Here is an 18,694-nt window from a genome sequence, read left to right on the forward strand (position 1 = left end):
AGGACACCGAGGACTAAGGGGAGGAAAGGGACACATTTTGGACCGTCCACACTGGGGGTGGTGGAGCCCCTCACCACAGGGGGCGCCGCCCCACAGACCCCCCCTCAGGGCAGACCAGTCAAACCCACCACATACGTGTGGGACCAGCCAGGGACACCCAGGGGACGGCCCCACCCGCAGGGAATCCCCCACCAGCAGTGTAGCGCCCCCTAGAGGAACCACTGGAGATGAAAGGTTCAGTTAAGAACCTAATCAAAGTAGATCAATAGATAATATACATAAGTGCATATCTGGGTGGGGGGCTTAGTGCACACTGTAGCAGAGGTAGGGTCCATCACAGGTCCTGCCATTGGTCCTCAGTGACATGTGACCATTGTGCATGTATGTGCTCATAAACCTTCAAGTACTGGACTCATGGATGTTCCGCTAATGAGAGGAAGAAATCCTAGTTTACACTTCCTCCAGTAAACACTGGAATGTTTCTGTCTCTAGAATCTCTTGCGTAACAAAGGAGTGTTTTTATTTTGCTTTTGAACGTGCCGGAAGGTTTTGACGTGGATTACCAGGGGCACCAACGCTCCTGGACGGAACTGCCTGCAAGGTCAATGAGGTCCGACACCACAGTTTACAAAGGGACACGTTTATTTCAGTCGGGTACAGAATCCTAGCACATGTCGGTGATGCGCTTCATGCTCATGAACCTCATGCCGCTCATGCCCATCTCCCTGAAGCTGCGGTACTCCCCGGGCCTCAGGTACATCATCCTGCCTCTGTACTGGGGCTGCTCGTACATCAGCCAGTGGCCGTCCATCACGTTGCAGGACATGCAGTCCGACATGCGGTAGCGGTCCATGATGTTGTCGCAGTCGTCCATCAGCTCGTTCATCTGGCCGCCGAAGTTCTCCCTCTCGTAGATCCTCATCCTGAACTGTCCTCGGTGCTGTGGACGGAGACGGGGGACAGGGTTTGTGGAGGCGGCTCTCTCTCCGGCCCGGCCGGACCGACGGGTCGGTGACTCACCATGGGGATCATCCTGCAGGACCGGATCCCGCTGCTCATGCCCATCATGCTCATGTGGTCGGCGTACTCGCCCCTCCTCATGAAGCTCTGGTTGCCCTGGAAGTTGGGCCTCTCGTAGACCATGAAGCAGCCGCTCTCCACCCTGCAGGACTGGCACCTGCTCAGGTAGGACGTCATGTCGGAGCAGTCGCTGCTGCACTCATAGGAGCGGCCCTGGAAGTTCCGGTCCTCGTAGAAGATGATCTGAAACACAGAAGGAGGCACCGGGTCAGTGGATCAGGCGCCGCCGGCCCTCGCCCCGCCGCTGGGACCTACCTTGCCCATGGTGCCGGTGGAGGTCGGTCAGGTCTGTGTGAACTGATGCCTTGCCTCTGTGGACAGGTGACATTTATACCTGGACTCACACAAAGAGGGTTTGGCCCTCCATTGTTCAAAGCCCTGAGTCAGCAGCCTTCTATGGAGGTCACACACACACACACACACACACACACACACACACACACACACACACACACACACACACACACACACACACACACACACACACACACACACACACACACACACACACACAGGCTCACAAACTCTAAACAGAATTTTCCTATTTTCACAACAATGCAGCATTTTTTCCCTTGTTCTTTATTGGTTTGTTGTGTTTTCACTCGTTCTTCTGTTGGTGTACGGACGTCCTCTGAGCCGCTGGACGGACGTCCTCTGAGCCGCTGGACGGACGTCCTCTGAGCCGCTGGACGGACGTCCACTGAGCCGCTGGACGGACGTCCACTGAGCCGCTGGACGGACGTCCTCTGAGCCGCTGGACGGACGTCCTCTGAGCCGCTGGACGGACGTCCACTGAGCCGCTGGACGGACGTCCTCTGAGCCGCTGGACGGACGTCCTCTGAGCTGCAGGACGGAGGTTCTGCTTCAGTAATCTGACAATGACAAAACGTACAGTAACAGATTTTTGTAAAGAAAACGTCCATTTATAGTTTAGTTATTGGTGCTTTGATGTTTTGCATTTAATACTATAGTGTCACCTGAGTACTTTCTTTTCATGGTTGGGCCGATACTGATACCGCTATTGGTACCGCTATTGGAACCGCTATTGGTACTGCTATTGGAACCGCTATTGGTACCGCTATTGGTACCTCTATTGGTACTGCTATTGGTACCTCTATTGGTACTGCTATTGGTACCGCTATTGGTACCGCTATTGGTACCGCTATTGGTACTGCTATTGGTACTGCTATTGGTACTGCTATTGGTACCGCTATTGGTACCGCTATTGGTTCCGCTATTGGTACTGCTATTGGTACTGCTATTGGTACTGCTATTGGAACCGCTATTGGTACCGCTATTGGTACTGCTATTGGTACTGCTATTGGTACCGCTATTGGTACCGCTATTGGTACCGCTATTGGTACCGCTATTGGTACTGCTATTGGTACCTCTATTGGTACTGCTATTGGTACTGCTATTGGAACCGCTATTGGTACTGCTATTGGTACCGCTATTGGTACTGCTATTGGTACTGCTATTGGTACCGCTATTGGTACCTCTATTGGTACTGCTATTGGTACCTCTATTGGTACCGCTATTGGTACCGCTATTGGTACCGCTATTGGTACCGCTATTGGTACTGCTATTGGTACTGCTATTGGTACTGCTATTGGTACCGCTATTGGTACCGCTATTGGTTCCGCTATTGGTACTGCTATTGGTACTGCTATTGGAACCGCTATTGGTACCGCTATTGGTACTGCTATTGGTACTGCTATTGGAACCGCTATTGGTACCGCTATTGGTACTGCTATTGGAACCGCTATTGGTACCGCTATTGGTACTGCTATTGGTACCGCTATTGGTACCGCTATTGGTACTGCTATTGGTACCTCTATTGGTACTGCTATTGGTACTGCTATTGGAACCGCTATTGGTACTGCTATTGGTACCGCTATTGGTACTGCTATTGGTACTGCTCTTGGTACCGCTATTGGTACCTCTATTGGTACTGCTATTGGTACCTCTATTGGTACTGCTATTGGTACCGCTATTGGTACCGCTATTGGTACCGCTATTGGTACTGCTATTGGTACTGCTATTGGTACTGCTATTGGCACCGCTATTGGTACCGCTATTGGTTCCGCTATTGGTACTGCTATTGGTACTGCTATTGGTACTGCTATTGGAACCGCTATTGGTACCGCTATTGGTACTGCTATTGGTACTGCTATTGGTACCGCTATTGGTACCGCTATTGGTACCGCTATTGGTACTGCTATTGGTACTGCTATTGGTACTGCTATTGGTACCGCTATTGGTACCGCTATTGGTACTGCTATTGGTACTGCTATTGGAACCGCTATTGGTACCGCTATTGGTACCGCTATTGGTACTGCTATTGGTACTGCTATTGGTACCGCTTTTGGTACTGCTATTGGTACCGCTATTGGTACTGCTATTGGTACCGCTATTGGTACTGCTATTGGTACCGCTATTGGTACCGCTATTGGTACTGCTATTGGTACCGCTATTGGTACTGCTATTGGTACCTCTATTGGTACTGCTATTGGTACTGCTATTGTTCTGCTGCTGGGGACAGGGATGATGGAGGTTCTCTAGACCAGTGTTTCTACCTTTCTGAGCCAAGACACACTTTTGTCTGTAAAACTCTGGAGCCACACCTCCACCTGAACATGTTAAAAAGTTAAACTCTGCAGCCTCTATTAACAATATAAAATCTTTCTCATCAAAGTTTTATCAACAGGAATCCAGTAAATCCAGGAACCAGGACTTTTTTTAATAGTGCCTCCGTCAGTGTGAAACCTGGACCTGATGGATGAAGAGCTGAGATCCTGGTTTTCTAAAACTTCTCCATCACTGCCACTGACACAGTACTTTGATACAAGATGGTAGCAGGAGGTGGAGATGAACCACACTGACGTCTGTCACTTTACATTTCACCGGCAAAGTTCTGTGCTGCCCTCTAGTGGTGAAGAGTATTTATACATGATTACTCTGCAACACACTGCCCTCTAGTGGTGAAGAGTATTTATACAGGATTACTCTGCAACACACTGCCCTCTAGTGGTGAAGAGTATTTATACTTGATTACTCTGCAACACACTGTCCTCTAGTGGTGAAGAGTATTTATACTTGATTACTCTGCAACACACTGTCCTCTAGTGGTGAAGAGTATTTATACTTGATTACTCTGCAACACACTGTCCTCTAGTGGTGAAGAGTATTTATACTTGATTACTCTGCAACACACTGCCCTCTAGTGGTGAAGAGTATTTATACTTGATTACTCTGCAACACACTGTCCTCTAGTGGTGAAGAGTATTTATACAGGATTACTCTGCAACACACTGCCCTCTAGTGGTGGAGAGTATTTATACAGGATTACTCTGCAACACACTGCCCTCTAGTGGTGAAGAGTATTTATACTTGATTACTCTGCAACACACTGTCCTCTAGTGGTGAAGAGTATTTATACTTGATTACTCTGCAACACACTGAGAGCAAAGGTTTTTTTAGAAATAAATGTGAAATGTGATAATTTCCCACGACTCAGCTGAGGATGTGGAGGAAACCCCCGAGAGCCGCGGAGCAGAAGGTGAGAAACTCTGGTCTAGATCAGGGACGTAGAGAGGGACGTAAGGAGGCAAGGCCACCCAGAGAGGGACGTAAGGAGGCAAGGCCACCCAGAGAGGGACGTAAGGAGGCAAGGCCACCCAGAGAGGGACGTAAGGAGGCAAGGCCACCCAGAGCTCAGTCCCTCTACAAATGTAGGTGCAGCGATTACGCAACAATAATAGCATGAAGAACGTAGAATTGCTGGACAGCGGCTCAACTGGTACCTGAAGCTGGGAGCTTCCTGTACCTTTCACAGTAAAACTACAGCGCTGTGAAATGCCGACAGTTCCAAGAAGTTCATTGCGAACTTGTTGAGACGCAATTTATAGAAAATCACACGACAACTGCAGGACATTAAAGCCTCACCATCACACTCATGGTTCTAACAATCCCAGCTGAGAGCTGCAGTGCATTATGGGAGTTTCTGTTTGTGGTGTTTTAAATGTAATTATTGGGGGTTCTATTTGGTTTGTAGTGTTGGTAGTAATTGTGTTGTGTTGTGTTTTTGTTGCTTAGTTCATGTAGTTTAGTTTATTAGTTGTAAGTCGTCAACCAGCAGTGAAGAAGGTTTTGTGTGTAGTGTCCTCCTGGCATGGTCTTCCCGGGGGACTGTCAAAATAAAAGCATGTGACTCGACATGTTGACATGTGAGAGTGTGAGTATTGGGGGGGGGGACCTTCCTGCTCCTCACATCAACAACATGAAGAACTTGTTCTCCAGCAGGTTCTGCAGCCTGATCAGGTCTTTAATGTGACAGAATCCTTCCTGCGGATCGCCACAATAAAGTGAGGCAGGCAGTCCTCTGCCTCACCTCCAGGGGGCGGAGCTGAACTGAACTGTGGTCAGACGGAGGTTTTTTTTGTTGTTGTTTTTTTATAAGATAGGAGTAAGTTGAAAAGAATTCAAGTATGTGGAAACTAAACTTTTGGCCTAAAAGAATGTTTTTCTCATCACATTGATAAACAAAGTTTACTAAAACTGATTAAAGCTCCAGAATTTAAAGTTTGAAAAATACAAGAAATTGTTACCGAAGGTCAAAATGAAATCTCTTTGCAGCAAATATGAACCTCTTGGACACAAGGGGGCGCTCTGCCGTCTCGTAGAGGACCTTTGTTTGTAGGACCAACGTGTTCCAGTGTTTGTGTGGTTCCAGTGTTTGTGTGGTTCCAGTGTTTGTGTGGTTCCAGTGTGACTGGAACAGGAACGCTGATGATGTGAAGCTTTACGTTGATGCTGTTGGATGAAGAGTGGAAGAAGAAGCTCTTTTCACTTCTGATGCTGTAAATTGAGTTGGTTGAGGACATCCAGCCGGGGGGGGGGGGGGGGGGGGGTCTGTGTTTTCTGTCTGAGGGGGTTAGGGTTATTGTCCAGTATAGTTGAAGCCCTGCCACAGTGTCCGGGTGTCCCCTGTGTCCCCTGTGTCCCCTGTGTCCCCTGTGTCCGTCCGGTGGGTATGGAGTCTCTGGACATCCTATTGTTCTTGTCCAGGCGGGAAGCAGCTGCCTGGCCTGATATAGACCTGTTCCAGACTCTCACTAACCCTCACCTAACTCAACCCTAACCAAACACAACCCTAACCCTAACCTAACTCAACCCTAACCAAACACAACCCTAACCCTAACCCTAAACTAACTCAACCCTAACCAAACACAACCCTAACCCTAACCCTAACCTAACTCAACCCTAACCAAACACAACCCTAACCCTAACCCTAAACTAACTCAACCCTCACCTAACCCTAAACTAACTCAACCTAAACCTAACCCTAAACTAACTCAACCCTAACCCTAAACTAACTCAACCCAAACCTAACCCTAAACTAACTCAACCCAAACCTAACCCTAAACTAACTCAACCCTATCCTAACACAACCCTAACCCTAAACTAACTCAACCCTACCCTAACACAACCCTAACCCTAACCTAACCCAAACCTAGCCCAACCCTAAACTAACCCTAACCCTCACCTGAATAAACGTGTTCCAGACTCTCAGCAACTCTGACCTCAGCCCATCCAGAGATTCTCCTTGTGACTCTTGAGGGTTGAACCTCGGTCACGTCATCTGTACATTAAGAAATGTAGACCATGACTGATTCAGTGTTTTCCTCCAAGAACACGATGTGGTCCTGCAGCTCCTCCAGAGCCCCTCTCACGTTGGCCCTTGGCGGTCCGTTCGGTCACGATGACGACCGCCCAGTTCCCGCGGTAGGTAGAGGGGACGACGTCTCATTGCCAATGTCTCGGTGTCAGGTGTGCAGACCATGGAGACGACCCCGGAGTCCCGGCACCACCAGTTGTTGGTGTGAACCGCAAGACCGAGCACCATTGAGACCGCAACCTTGCAGGGATTAGCCGTTAGCCTAGCACGCACTGCTAGCACTGCGAGCACCCGTGGAGAGGTCGCTGCGCCGCCATGTACAGGAAGTAACAGTAAGTCTGAAGTATTCTCCCAAACAACCCTCACATGTTAAGTTACCCTTTAAAAAGTCATCGAAACACATCAGGTTTGATTTCTACAAGTACTCTGATTACTCTTGCTCAGTCTCCGGAAAGCGTCCGGTCTTTATTCTTTCCACATGTTGCTGGTTTCAGCCCGATTCCAACTTGGAGGAAAGGAATTTACACACAAGAACCATTTTATTGAAAACAATAAACTGACAAATCTCATGTTCAGAAGTCTTCAGTCTGAGCTCAGGTTCTGAAGGATGGTCTGTAGACCCCCAGGACAAGACGGTCTGTAGACCCCCAGGACAAGACGGTCTGTAGATCTCCAAGACAAGACGGTCTGTAGACCCCCAGGACAAGACGGTCTGTAGACCCCCAGGACAAGACGGTCTGTAGATCTCCAAGACAAGACGGTCTGTAGACCCCCAGGACAAGACGGTCTGTAGATCTCCAGGACAAGACGGTCTGTAGATCTCCAGGACAAGACGGTCTGTAGATCTCCAGGACAAGACGGTCTGTAGATCTCCAGGACAAGACGGTCTGTAGACCCCCAGGACAAGATTGAAGAACTATCTGATATTTATTCTGTTCCAAGAGAAACAAATAATCTTACATTCAGTATTGATGAAATTAAATCTTGAGTTATGGTGGTAGGGTTCCCCGAACAAATCCCTGTGGAACACCTCCTTATGAAGTACATGTCTTTGGACCATAAAAGCCATTTAACCATCGTCTGTACTGCTTCTTCCTGGTCAGGGCTAGCTATAGGTCAGACCGGTACACCTGGACAGGTGAGGACAGGTACACCTGGAAACGTAAGGACAGGTACACCTGGAAAGGTAAGGACAGGTAGACCTGGACAGGTGAGGACAGGTAGACCTGGACAGGTGAGGACAGGTAGACCTGGACAGGTGAGGACAGGTACACCTGGAAAGGTAAGGACAGGTAGACCTGGACAGGTGAGGACAGGTAGACCTGGACAGGTGAGGACAGGTAGACCTGGACAGGTGAGCAGATGTTTGGGTACGTTGACGGTCACCAGCTCACCTCCCAGCCAGACGGTTGTACTGCTAGAATCGGGACAATCGAGGGAAACTCTACACAGTAAGACCTGCTAGCTTGATTCAGTTCGTTCCCTTCGTGATGTGAAAACACTTTGTTCCCGTCAAACTGACGTGAAGTTTAACAACAAGCTCAGGCTTCAAACACACCAGTCAAACACAAACTCTGGGTTGGAAAGACGGTTTAGTTTTTATTCAGAGTGAATTTAGTGGCAGGAGTCCATGATGCGCTTCATGCTCATGAACCTCATGCCGCTCATGCCCATCTCCCTGAAGCTGCGGTACTCCCCGGGCCTCAGGTACATCATCCTGCCTCTGTACTGGGGCTGCTCGTACATCAGCCAGTGGCCGTCCATCACGTTGCAGGACATGCAGTCCGACATGCGGTAGCGGTCCATGATGTTGTCGCAGTCGTCCATCAGCTCGTTCATCTGGCCGCCGAAGTTCTCCCTCTCGTAGATCCTCATCCTGAACTGTCCTCGGTGCTGTGGACGGAGACGGGGGACGTTATTTGGGGACGGACGGGGTTCGGACCTGCTCTGGGGGCCGGGGGGAGCCGGTTCCTACCATGGGGATCATCCTGCAGGACCTGATGCAGTCCCTCATGCCCATCATGCTCATGTAGTCGGCGTACTCGCCCCTCCTCATGAGGTACTGGTTGCCCTGGAAGTTGGAGCGGTCGTAGACCATGAAGCAGCCGCTCTCCACCCTGCAGGACTGGCACCTGCTCAGGTAGGACGTGAGCTCGGAGCAGTCGCTGCTGGTCTCATAGTGACGACCCTGGAAGTTCTTGTCCTCGTAGAAGATGATCTGAGGAGGAAGCTGGAGTTAGAGCCTCGGCGGTAGAAGGCCTGGTCGCCCCCTGCTGGGGGTGGAACCACCTACCTTGCCCATGGTCATGGTCTTTCGGTTGCTTCCGCTGCTGTGGATGCCTGTGGTCGGTACCTGCTGCTTTTATACTTGCTCACTGGGGAAAAAAGAGAAAGAATGTATGGCGGCTTTCTATTGTGAAAAGCCCCGAGTCAGCAACATGCCATAGAAGCCTACTGAGCAGCCGGGGCACTAAAGGGTTATTATCTGCCTCTGTACCGCCGTGCAGCCGTACTGTATGCATGAACCATTGTTGTGGAACAGAAGGACAAAGAGGAGAACCTTCTCACTATACGATGACGGCCGTCCACTGCAGCTCACACATTTCCCCGCCGGCCACACCGGCTCGTTTCCAAACCAGTTGACCAGCAGAAGCTGAAGATTAATCCTGATTGGCCGCAGGACAGCAGGAAGAGGACCACACAGAGCTTCACAAGCTTTAGTGAAACTAAATGGATCCAGCGTCACTAATAAACAACATTTATCGTTTATTCTCCACGAGCCGTCCTTTGAAAATGATGTCCGTTTCCATGGAAACGAGTGAAAACAGTCTAGTTTTTATGTTGGGCCACGAGTTGGTTGTTTATGCAATGAAACCACACGTGTGCAGAGAACAACACGCTGTAAACAATAACAATGGGAGCAATAGAAATACGAATAAACTACAAGCAGCGATGAGCCCCGAGCCTCGCCCGTCGGGACACAGGAAGTAGAGTTACACATCACTTCCTGTTTCATGATGACACACAGGAAGTAGAGTTACACATCACTTCCTGTTTCATGATGACACACAGGAAGTAGAGGTACACATAACTTCCTGTTTCATGATGACACACAGGAAGTAGAGTTACACATCACTTCCTGTTTCATGATGACACAGGAAGTAGAGTTACACACCACTTCCTGTTTCATGATGACACAGGAAGTAGTTACACACCACTTCCTGTTTCATGATGACACACAGGAAGTAGAGTTACACATCACTTCCTGTTTCATGATGACACACAGGAAGTAGAGTTACACATCACTTCCTGTTTCATGATGACACAGGAAGTAGAGTTACACATCACTTCCTGTTTCATGATGACACAGGAAGTAGTTACACACCACTTCCTGTTTCATGATGACACACAGGAAGTAGTTACACATCACTTCCTGTTTCATGATGACACACAGGAAGTAGAGTTACACATCACTTCCTCTTTCATGATGACACACAGGAAGTAGAGTTACACATCACTTCCTGTTTCATGATGACACACAGAAAGTAGAGTTATACATCACTTCCTGTTTCATGATGGGAAGTAGAGTTATACATCACTTCCTGTTTCATGATGACACAGGAAGTAGATTTACACTCACTTCCTGTTTCATGATGACGCACAGAAAGTAGAGTTGTACATCACTTCCTGTTTCATGATGACACACAGGAAGTAGAGTTATACATCACTTCCTGTTTCATGATGACACAGGAAGTAGATTTACACTCACTTCCTGTTTCATGATGACACACAGAAAGTAGAGTTATACATCACTTCCTGTTTCATGATGACACACAGGAAGTAGAGTTATACATCACTTCCTGTTTCATGATGACACACAGGAAGTAGAGTTATACATCACTTCCTGTTTCATGATGACACACAGGAAGTAGAGTTATACATCACTTCCTGTTTCATGATAACTGAGCCAGAACCTGATCTAGGACCTGGTTCTGTCTGGTGGAAACGCCCCATCACAGTTCCTCCCTCTCAGAACCAGGAACGCTGCTGTACCCTTGAGGAACTGATGGAACTGATGCTTGTTCTTTCAGTTTACCAAGGGAACCGTTCTCCACGGTTTGTAGAGTCGCTCACTCTGTAGTTTGTTCCAACTAGTTGTTTGTTCCAACTTGTTGTTTGTTCCAACTTGTTGTTTGCTCCAACTTGTTGTTTGTTCCAACTAGTTGTTTGTTCCAACTTGTTGTTTGTTCCAACTTGTTGTTTGTTCCAACTAGTTGTTTGTTCCAACTAGTTGTTTGTTCCAACTTGTTGTTTGCTCCAACTTGTTGTTTGTTCCAACTAGTTGTTTGTTCCAACTTGTTGTTTGTTCCAACTTGTTGTTTGTTCCAACTTGTTGTTTGTTCCAACTAGTTGTTTGTTCCAACTTGTTGTTTGTTCCAACTTGTTGTTTGTTCCAACTATAATAACAATCCAACTTGGTGGGTTTATTTTGACAGTCAGCTTAACATCAATCCACCTTAGTGGTTTTATTTTGACAGTCACAGTAATAACAATCCACCTTGGTGGTTTTATTTTGACAGTCACCATGATAACAATCCACCTTGGTGGTTTTATTTTGACAGTCACAGGAGGTGTGCCCAGCATAGGGCGCCCTCAGGCTGCAGCCCAGCAGAAACGCCACACATGTAAAGTTTCTGCTTGTATTTCGTCCCTTTGATGAAACATGAAAGGATTCCTGACGGTTCCGCTGCAGCCCGACTGCAGAGCCGCATGTTCCTGCTGCTACGGCGTCATTCACTCTCACTGGAACCCAGAACCAAAGAACTGAAACCCAGAGAACCAGTTCTCCTCTAGAACCAGCTGGTCCCACATCCTGCTTTTATTTACCTTAGAGTCAAATGTCAACAGGTGTGTTCTGGTGTAAACAGGTGTGTTCTGGTGTAAACAGTGTAAACAAGTGTGTTCTGGTGTAAACAGTTGTGTTCTGGTGTAAACAGTTGTGTTCTGGTGTAAACAGGTGTGTTCTGGTGTAAACAGGTGTGTTTTGGTGTAAACAGGTGTGTTCTGGTGTAAACAGGTGTGTTTTGGTGTAAACAGGTGTGTTCTGGTGTAAACAGGTGTGTTCTGGTGTAAACAGGTGTGTTTTGGTGTAAACAGGTGTGTTCTGGTGTAAACAGGTGTGTTCTGGTGTAAACAGGTGTGTTCTGGTGTAAACAGGTGTGTTCTGGTGTAAACAGTGTAAACAGGTGTGTTTTGGTGTAAACAGGTGTGTTCTGGTGTAAACAGGTGTGTTTTGGTGTAAACAGTGTAAACAGGTGTGTTTTGGTGTAAACAGGTGTGTTCTGGTGTAAACAGGTGTGTTTTGGTGTAAACAGGTGTGTTCTGGTGTAAACAGTGTAAACAGGTGTGTTCTGGTGTAAACAGTGTAAACAGGTGTGTTTTGGTATAAACAGGTGTGTTTTGGTGTAAACAGGTGTGTTTTGGTGTAAACAGGTGTGTTCTGATGTAAACAGGTGTGTTCTGATTTAAACAGGTGTGTTCTGATTTAAACAGGTGTGTTCTGATGTAAACAGGTGTGTTCTGATTTAAACAGGTGTGTTCTGATGTAAACAGGTGTGTTCTGATGTAAACAGGTGTGTTCTGGTGTAAACAGGTAAACAGTAAACAGCAAGCGGTGGATTTGAAGCCTTTTATTGTGAAGGTCAAACGGGGACTAGCACGACTCCATGATGCGTCTGATGGAGCCGATCCTCATGTCCATGGGCCCCGTCCCCATGTCCCTGGTGCTGCGGTAGTCCCCGGGCCTCAGGTACACCATGCGTCCCCGGTAGTGCGGCTGCTCGTACAGCAGCCAGTGTCCGTCCTGGACCTGGGCCGACTGGCAGTCCGACAGCCGGTACCGGTCCTGCAGGGACTCGCAGTCGTCCTGCAGCTCGTGGCTCTGGCCCCCGAAGTTCTCCCTCTCGTAGATCCTCATCCTGAACTGTCCCCGGTGCTGTGGACGGAGACGGGGACGGGGACAAGATGCAGAGTCAGCATGAATTCAAACCTGCTTTGCTGTGTGGAAGGAGGACACATTCATGTCCAGGAAGAACTGCAGGACAACCTGGAGACGTGTCTTTGAGGTCATCGCACCTGTCCAGGTTCACCTGTCCCCACCTGAGTTCACCTGTCCCCACCTGTCCAGGTTCACCTGTCCCCACCTGAGTTCACCTGTCCAGGTTCACCTGTCCCCACCTGTCCAGGTTCACCTGTCCCCACCTGTCCAGGTTCACCTGTCCCCACCTGAGTTCACCTGTCCCCACCTGAGTTCACCTGTCCCCACCTGAGTTCACCTGTCCCCACCTGAGTTCACCTGTCCCCACCTGAGTTCACCTGTCCAGGTTCACCTGTTGTTGCTGTTCTCCCTCTCTCCCTCTCGCTCTCTGTCTCTCTCTCTGTTAGCTTTAGCATTATCTGCAGCAGCTCTGTTGCTATCTGACTAAACTCCTGTTGACTGGAGGAGCTGAACTCCACCCGTCCTCCTGACACCACCAGGTGGAGGAGGTCTGGTGTGTGTGTGTGTGTGTGTGTACCATGGGGATCATGCGGCAGGAGCGTATGCAGTCGCTCATGGTCATGCCCATCAGCCTCTGGTTGTCGGGGTACTCCCCGCGGCGGGCCAGGGTCTGGTGGCCCAGGAAGTTGGGCCTCTCGTAGACCATGAAGCAGCCGCTCTCCACCCGGCAGGAGTTGCACCTGCTCAGGTAGGACGTGAGCTCGGCGCAGTCGCTGCCGGTCTCGTAGGACCGTCCCTGGAAGTTCCTGTCCTCGTAGAAGATGATCTGAGGAGGACAGACACACTTGAGCGAGGAGACGCCGCGGCGGGGGGGGGGGGGGGGGAGGGGGAGCCCCGCGGCTCGGCGGCGGCCTTACTTACTCTGCCCATGTCGCCGTTCAGTGGTTGTCCGGTTGCCCTGCAGCGCTGCCCGCTGCGCTTTTATAGGCGCCATGATGGCCAGATGATGTATGGAGCCTTTGTGTGGAAGCGCCGACTCAGCAGAGCCGCTCGCCGGCCGTTCAATCGCTGCGTTGATGCTGATTCTTCCCGCCTGGTGCCGTGCCAGCCCCCCCGCCACGCTCCAGGTGGGCCGCCGACACTCTTTGTGTCCTTTGTTCCCCCCCGACGCTCCTCAGGGCCGCCGCCACACTCCACTTCCTGTGGCGGGAACAAACAGGAAGTGGACCAGTGAACCAGTTCCACTAGGGTTTGGACCAGAAGGTCCTCTGTAGTGAGGACGGAGGGTGGAGGACGGAGGAATGGAAGACAGAGGATGGAGGACGGAGGGTGGAGGACGGAGGGTGGAGGACGGAGGAATGGAAGACAGAGGATGGAGGACGGAGGGTGGAGGACGAAACGTCAGAGCAGATCATCACCATCCAGTTGATGGATGGTGGATGAAGGGATGATGGATGAAGGGATGATGGATGAAGGATGATGGATGATGGATGAAGGATGAAGGGATGAAGGATGATGGATGATGGATGAAGGATGATGGATGATGGATGAAGGATGATGGATGAAGGATGATGGATGATGGATGAAGGATGATGGATGAAGGGATGATGGATGATGGATGAAGGGATGATGGATGAAGGATGATGGATGAAGGATGATGGATGATGGATGAAGGATGATGGATGAAGGGATGATGGATGATGGATGAAGGGATGATGGATGATGGATGAAGGGATGATGGATGGTGGATGAAGGGATGATGGATGAAGGGATGATGGATGAAGGATGATGGATGATGGATGAAGGATGATGGATGAAGGGATGATGGATGATGGATGAAGGGATGATGGATGAAGGATGAAGGGATGATGGATGATCACTACATTAGCTCCATCAGCACACAGGGGGCGCAGTGTCAGGCAGCTTTCTGGTTGTTTCAGTGAGGGGCGGTGGGGTGGGGGGGTGAGGAGATGAGGGGTGGGGGTGGGTGGAGGGTGAGAGGTGGGTAGGTGGTGGGTGAGGAAGTGAGGGGTGGGGGCAGGTGGAGGGTGGGGGGTAGGTATTGGGTGGAGGGTGAGGTGGTGGAGTGTGGGGGCAGGTGGAGGGTGAGGGTGAGGTGGTGGAGGGTGGGGGCAGGTGGAGGGTGAGGGTGAGGTGGGGGCAGGTGGGGGGTGAGGTGGTGAAGGGTGAGGTGGTGGAGGTGAGGTGGGAGCAGGTGGAGGGTGAGGGGTGGAGGTGAGGTGGGGGCAGGTGGAGGGTGAGGTGGTGAAGGGTGAGGTGGTGGAGGTGAGGTGGGAGCAGGTGGAGGGTGAGGGGTGGAGGTGAGGTGGGGGCAGGTGGAGGGTGAGGGGTGGAGGTGAGGTGGGGGCAGGTGGAGGGTGAGGGGTGGAGGTGAGGTGGGGGCAGGTGGAGGGTGAGGGGTGGAGGTGAGGTGGGGGGCAGGTGGAGGGTGAGGGGTGGAGGTGAGGTGGGGGCAGGTGGAGGGTGAGGGGTGGAGGTGAGGTGGGGGCAGGTGGAGGGGTGAGGGGTGGAGGTGAGGTGGGGGCAGCAGGACACAGGGGCAGTTTGCTGATGAGCAGCTGCTGATGCTGCAAAACATACTGAAGTTGGCAGAAACACAAAGAGTCCAACCAGCAGCTTCTACTGCCCATAAGCCCTCCGGTGGGGGGGGGGGGGGGGGGCGAGGGGAGGGGGGAGGGGGGGGGGGAGGGGGGGGGGCGGAGGGGAGGGGGGGGGAGGGGGAGGGGGGAGGGGAGGGGCTCTGGGAGCGGCTGGGCGACGAGGGACTTTCTGGCTCATTGTGATGTGACAGAGATCCTATGCATCATCATCTGATCTCATCGATCGCAGCATGCATCTGATCATCATGCATCATCATCAGCATCATCATGCATCATCATCCATCATGCATCATCATCATCGATCGATCATCAGCATCATGCATCATCATCATCATGCATCATCGATGCACATCATCAGCATCATCATCATGCATCATGCATCATCATCAGCATCATCAGCATCGATCATGCATCATCATCGATGCATCAGCATCAGCATCATCATGCATCATGCTGATCATCGATCATCATCACATGCATCATCATGCAGCATCATCAGCCATCACCATCATCATCATGCATCATGCATCATCATCTCATCATCAGCATCATCATCATCACCATCATCATGCATCACCATCATCGATCATCATCATCATCATCATCATCATCACATCATGCATCATCATCATCATCATCATCATCACCATCATCATCATCATCGATCATCATCATCATCATCATCATCATCATGCATCGATCATCATCATCATCATCAGCATCATCATCATCCATCATCATCATCACTCATCATCATCATCATGCATCATCATCGATGCATCATCACCATCATCATCGATCATCATCATCATCGATCATCATCATCATCATCATCATCATCATGCATCACCAGTCATCATCATCATCATCATCATGCATCATCAGCATCATCATCATCATGCACCATCATCATCATCATCATCATCCATCATCATCATCATCATCATCATCATCATCATCATCACCATCATCATCATCATCATCATCATCATCATCATCATCATGCATCGATCATCGATCGATCGATCATCATCATCATCGATCAGCATCATCAATCATCATGCATCACATCATCATCATCAGCATCATCATGCATCATCATCATCATGCAGCATCCATCATCATGCATCGATGCATCATCATGCATCTGATCAGCATCGATCATGCATCATCGATCGATCATCGATCATGCATCATCGATCATCATGCATCATCATCATCATCATCGATCATCAGCATCATCATCATCACCATCATCATCATGCATCAACATCATCATGCACCATCATCATCATCATCATCATCACATCACCATCATCATCATCACCATCATCATCATCATCACCAGATGCATCATCATGCACATCATCATCGATCAGATCATCATCATCATCATCATCATCACATCATCATCACCATCATCATCATCACCATCATCATCATCATCACCATCATCATCATCATCACCATCATCATCATCATCATCATCACCATCACCATCACATCATCATCACCATCATCATCATCATCACCATCATCATCACCATCATCATCATCATCACCATCATCATCACCATCATCATCATCACCATCATCATCATCATCATCATCATCACCATCATCATCATCACCATCATCATCATCATCACCATCACCATCATCACCATCATCATCACCATCACCATGCATCACCATCATCATCATCACCATCATCATCATCATCATCTCACCATCATCATCACCATCATCATCATCATCACCATCATCATCATCATCATCACCATCATCATCACCATCATCATCATCATCACCATCATCATCATCATCATCACCATCATCATCATCATCATCATCATCACCATCATCATCATCATCACCATCATCATCATCATCATCACCATCATCATCACCATCATCATCATCATCACCATCATCATCATCATCATCACCATCATCATCATCATCATCATCATCATCATCATCATCATCATCACCATCATCATCATCATCATCATCACCATCATCATCATCACCATCATCATCATCACCATCATCACCATCATCATCATCACCATCATCATCATCACCATCATCATCATCACCATCATCACCATCATCATCATCACCATCACCATCATCACCATCATCATCATCATCATCACCATCATCATCATCACCATCATCATCATCACCATCACCATCATCACCATCATCATCATCATCATCACCATCACCATCATCATCATCACCATCATCATCATCATCACCATCATCATCATCATCACCATCATCATCACCATCATCACCATCATCATCACCATCATCATCATCATCACCATCATCATCATCATCACCATCATCATCATCATCATCATCATCATCACCATCATCATCATCACCATCATCATCATCATCACCATCATCATCATCATCACCATCATCATCATCATCACCATCATCATCACCATCATCATCATCATCATCATCATCATCATCACCATCATTCATCTTCCAGGGACAATTCGCTCATGTGTTCATCCATCTTAAAGCACCTCTCTGCTACTAAACAGTGTAACGTGTTGTAACAGTGTGACGTGTTGTAACGGTGTGCACACCATTACAACACGTCACACTGTTGTTACAACACGTGACACCGTTACAACACATCACACTGTTGTTACAACACGTGACACCGTTACAACAAGCTACACCGTTACAACACGTCACACTGTTGTTACAACACGTGACACCGTTACAACAAGTTACACCGTTACAACACATCACACTGTTGTTACAACACGCTACACCGTTACAACACGTCACACTGTTGTTACAACACGTGACACCGTTACAACAAGTTACACCGTTACAACACATCACACTGTTGTTACAACACGTTACACCATTACAACACGTCACACTGTTGTTACAACACGTGACACCGTTACAACAAGTTACACCGTTACAACACATCACACTGTTGTTACAACACGCTACACCGTTACAACACGTCACACTGTTGTTACAACACGTGACACCGTTACAACAAGTTACACCGTTACAACACATCACACTGTTGTTACAACACGTTACACCATTACAACACGTCACACTGTTGTTACAACACGTGACACCGTTACAACAAGTTACACCGTTACAAACACATCACACTGTTGTTACAACACGCTACACCGTTACAACACGTCACACTGTTGTTACAACACGTGACACCGTTACAACAAGTTACACCGTTACAACACATCACACTGTTGTTACAACACGCTACACCGTTACAACACGTCACACTGTTGTTACAAC

General features: G+C 48.8%; 3 protein-coding genes across 3 annotated transcripts; all 3 read right to left on the reverse strand.

Annotated features, from left to right (window-relative positions):
* Window positions 1-664: 664 nt before the first annotated feature.
* LOC308148028 (gamma-crystallin M3-like) lies at window positions 665-1,344 on the reverse strand (the record flags this gene model as incomplete). Its single annotated transcript, XM_080521439.1, has 3 exons — window positions 665-940; window positions 1,021-1,263; window positions 1,336-1,344. 3 exons carry the CDS (start codon window positions 1,342-1,344, stop codon window positions 665-667), a joined length of 528 nt encoding a protein of 175 aa, XP_080377565.1.
* A 7,027-nt stretch (window positions 1,345-8,371) lies between these two features.
* On the reverse strand, window positions 8,372-9,065 carry LOC308148031 (gamma-crystallin M3-like; the record flags this gene model as incomplete). The annotated part of the gene is made up of 3 exons (XM_080521443.1): window positions 8,372-8,650; window positions 8,733-8,975; window positions 9,051-9,065. The coding sequence occupies 3 exons, from the start codon at window positions 9,063-9,065 to the stop codon at window positions 8,372-8,374; spliced, it is 537 nt and encodes a 178-aa protein (XP_080377569.1).
* Window positions 9,066-12,470: 3,405 nt separating this feature from the next.
* On the reverse strand, window positions 12,471-13,783 carry LOC308148030 (gamma-crystallin M3-like; the record flags this gene model as incomplete). The annotated part of the gene is made up of 3 exons (XM_080521442.1): window positions 13,677-13,783; window positions 13,333-13,581; window positions 12,471-12,752 (listed from the first exon to the last, which is right to left on the reverse strand). The coding sequence occupies exons 1-3, from the start codon at window positions 13,683-13,685 to the stop codon at window positions 12,471-12,473; spliced, it is 540 nt and encodes a 179-aa protein (XP_080377568.1). The 5' UTR covers window positions 13,686-13,783.
* Window positions 13,784-18,694: the final 4,911 nt, after the last annotated feature.

This window comes from Blennius ocellaris, assembly GCF_963422515.1.
Source record: "Blennius ocellaris genome assembly, contig: SCAFFOLD_203, whole genome shotgun sequence".
NCBI lineage: Eukaryota > Metazoa > Chordata > Actinopteri > Blenniiformes > Blenniidae > Blennius > Blennius ocellaris.